General features: G+C 37.1%; 1 protein-coding gene across 1 annotated transcript; it reads left to right on the top strand.

Moving 5' to 3' along the window:
- On the top strand, positions 1460–3909 carry LOC107624031 (cytochrome P450 78A3; the record flags this gene model as incomplete). Its single annotated transcript, XM_016326468.2, is given in 2 exon segments — positions 1460–2608; positions 3199–3909. Coding segments are annotated over 2 exon segments (1704 nt in total). The 3' UTR covers positions 3853–3909.

Raw genomic sequence — 3941 nt, 5'->3', positions numbered from 1 at the left:
TTTCATAAATTATATTATATAATTAAAATAAATAATTATTTGTACCCATAAAAGATGAAAATATTGACATAAATATTTATACTAAATTAAAATTAAATTTGTACCATCATAAGATTTTTTTGTGTGACAAAAATACTCTGTCTTTAAAAGGTTGAAGTATCACGTAGGGTACTTTTGTCACACAAAAAACATCTTACGAAAATACAAATTTAGTTTTGATTTAGTGTGAATATATATGTCAATGTTTTCATCTTTTATGATATAAATGGTCATTTATTCTATATAATTATTTTTCAGAAGAAAAAAAAAAGGGTTAAGAACCGGTCACCGCTACGTTGACCATCGTTGAAGAAATAAAGTACTCTCGTGAGTTGTTTTAGGCTACTTTACATGAAACGAAGTTTAAACTTCCTTTCTTCTCCTTATAATTTTTTCATTTAAAAAAGAATTATTCAATATTACTCTCTTCTTGTCGTCCGTGATATCCTAAGTCATTGGGACAACTTGCTATTCTTCTCATATTTCATGTGTTACCCGTACATCTAAGGATCTAACTATTATTGTTACTATTATATTGTCCTCATACTACCCAAGAATATATATAAAATCTCATAAAAAATAACACTAGAATATGAAAAAAAAAAAAACATACAAGATTCATCAATACACACTTAAACGGGTTGTTGTGCCATTTTTATTCCGTTTGTTATGGGAAAATACATTGGGTAAGATATATCCCATCATGCATATATGCATGTAGATTTCTAAATTATTTTTATATTTGATTATTAGACATAAAAAATTGTGTGTGTTATGACACCAAATAAAACTCTTCATCAAATCGAATATTCCTTTACACAAAGAAAATAAGAAAAGAGAGCCACGCTATACTTAATAAATGAGAAGATTACCAACAACTTTCTTCCTCTATAAGAAAACAAAGCAACAAAAATTAGTTTAAAGCAAAACAAAAGAAAAAATAAAGGGAAAAAAAAGGTGTACGTATAGACCAAAGTAACAATGGCGCGTGCGGGCGAAGCACAACCCAATCTAGGAGCTTACTTTTTCCGAAGATTTCGTCATGCACTCGTGGCGGCGCAGCTCTAACAATGCCTCCTCAAAAACTTAAAAAATTAAAATAAATAAATATATAAAAAATTACCACAAATTTAATTCCATTAATATTTTCATTAATTTAATTAAATAACAATAATTATTAATCATTAGTATTTGTCTTGGGCAAATATACGGTTTCAGAATACTTTAGTAGCACATATTATTTCTTTGCCTAGTAATAACATAAGCATAACGGTTATGAGTTCACCCCTTTATCTTTCTCTTTCTCTCTCTCTCTCTCATATCCCTTCAATTCTTCCTCTATATATATTCCATGGTGACCCAACCAAACTCCATCATACTCACAAGTCACACATAACCTTCACTCTCCAAAAAAAAACTCTTCTCTCTTTCTCAAAATCTCTCTAGTAAGTCTCAAACTTTTCAATTTCAAGTTTCAACTTTTCAACCCTAATACTAATACCTTGAATTAGTAGTAACCATGACAAGCCACATTGAGAACCTTTGGGTGTTGGCCTTGGCCTCAAAATGCACACAAGAGAACATTGCATGGTCACTTTTGATCATGGCCATACTCATATGGCTAACCATGTCCTTCTATTACTGGTCTCACCCTGGTGGTCCTGCTTGGGGAAAGTACTATTCCTACTTCTACTACTACCACCGTTACTGCTCTAGTTGGACATCAAAAAAGACATCATTACCGACACAACCTCACCAAGAACAACAACGTTGCTTTTCATCAAACGAGGATAAAAATATGATCCCTGGCCCCAAAGGATACCCTATTATTGGGAGTATGGCCCTTCTGTCTTCCCAACTAGCACACCATCGCATCCTCGCCGCTGCAAAGGCATGCAACGCCACGAGGCTGATGGCGTTCAGTTTGGGAGACACAAGGGCTATAGTCACGTGCCATCCTGATGTGGCACGTGAGATTCTTAATGGGACGGTCTTTGCTGATCGTCCCGTTAAGGAATCAGCTTATAGCCTCATGTTCAACCGGGCCATCGGGTTTGCGGCCCACGGCACTTATTGGCGCACCCTCCGCCGCATCGCCGCCACACACCTTTTCTCACCTAAACAAATTAAGGCCTCGGAGATTCAGAGAGCCGAAATCGCCACAAATATGGCCGCCAGACTCGGCGGTGCTTGCGGTGGCGCCGCCGTCACGGTTCGTGAAGTGCTCAAAACGGCGTCGTTGAGCCACATGATGAGGTTGGTTTTTGGGTATAAGAAAAACTTGGGAATGGAAGGTGAGCTCAGAGGATTAGTGGAAGAAGGATATGATCTATTGGGTACCCTTAACTGGGGGGATCACTTGCCCTTCCTAAGGGACTTTGATTTTCAGAGAATCCGGTTCAGGTGTACGGAACTGGTTCCGAAGGTGAACCGGTTCGTTGGTTCGATCATCGATGAACACCGAACCGACAAGAACAGGAACAGCGCCAACAAGGATTTTGTTGATGTCTTGCTCTCTCTCCAAGGACCCGATAAGTTGTCTGAATCCGACATGATTGCTGTTCTTTGGGTAAGTCAGAAACACTTTTCTTTTTCTTTTAGAATTTTTTTTACTACGTTTAAAATATGTTACACTTTTTAACATTTTGAGAAATTCTGGCGTGTTTACAAATTTAACATTTCATACATACGCAGTTATTATTTTATTTTAGATACACTTAATTAATTTTGAGGCTCAATAATTTTTATTATAAATAGTTATACATATGATGAGTTGGTAAAATTTTTGCAATATTTTATTTATGCGAGACAATACTTCGGAAGGATGAGAAAATATGCTATCAAACTTTATCTATTTTGTCTATACCATATGAGAAATGTCCAGGCAAAATAGTGAGAACTATTAATTTTTGCAAAAAAAAACAAATCTTAGAAGTACTTTTAAATGCATATTTGTGATTTTAATATGTTTTATTGGCCCACACCTTAGTGCAGATAATGCCTAATCATAAAAAGTTTGTTTCTTTCAACAAACATAAATAAAAAACTTTGCTCGATTGGGAGTATTCTGACCAAAATTATTTATCATTCAACGCAAGTTTGAATAATATATTTTAATTTGAAAATGCTGAAGTTTAATTTTTTTTTTCTTTCTTTCAGGAAATGATTTTTAGGGGAACCGACACCGTCTCGGTTTTGATAGAGTGGATACTAGCAAGGATGGTCCTTCATCCAGACGTGCAACGCAAGGTTCAGGATGAGCTGGATATGGTGATTGGCTCACGTGGCACTATAACAGAGGATGACATGGCGGCATTGGTGTACCTCCCGGCTGTGGTAAAGGAAGTTCTAAGGCTTCACCCTCCGGGTCCACTTCTTTCCTGGGCCCGGTTGGCCATAACCGATACCATCGTTGATGGATATCATGTCCCCAAGGGGACTACGGCTATGGTCAACATGTGGGCTATAGCTCGTGACCCGTCTGTATGGAAGGACCCGCTTGAATTTAAGCCCGAGAGGTTCGTTGAGAATGAAGGAGGGGTTGAGTTTTCTGTTCTCGGGTCGGATCTTAGACTTGCTCCTTTTGGGTCTGGTCGACGGGTTTGCCCCGGAAAAACCTTAGGTTTGGCTACTGTGATGTTTTGGGTGGCATCGCTCTTACACAAGTTTGAATGGCTACCTTTAGATGGAATGGACGGTGTTGATCTCTCCGAGGTATTAAGGCTCTCTTGTGAAATGGCTAAGCCTCTCACGGTTAAGGTTTGCCCTAGGCATGTGTCTAATGATATTATTAAGGCTAATTATGAAAATTAGAAAAAAGTATGCTAATCTTAAGTGGGAAAATATTAAGGAGGTAAGAGAAAAAATGAGGAAAAAAAAAAAAAAAGAAAAGAATGAAGACA

This window comes from Arachis ipaensis, chromosome B02 (assembly GCF_000816755.2).
Source record: "Arachis ipaensis cultivar K30076 chromosome B02, Araip1.1, whole genome shotgun sequence".
Classification (NCBI taxonomy): domain Eukaryota; kingdom Viridiplantae; phylum Streptophyta; class Magnoliopsida; order Fabales; family Fabaceae; genus Arachis; species Arachis ipaensis.
The sequence above is the reverse complement of the archived record's forward strand: the minus strand, read 5'-3'. Positions and strand labels throughout refer to the sequence as shown.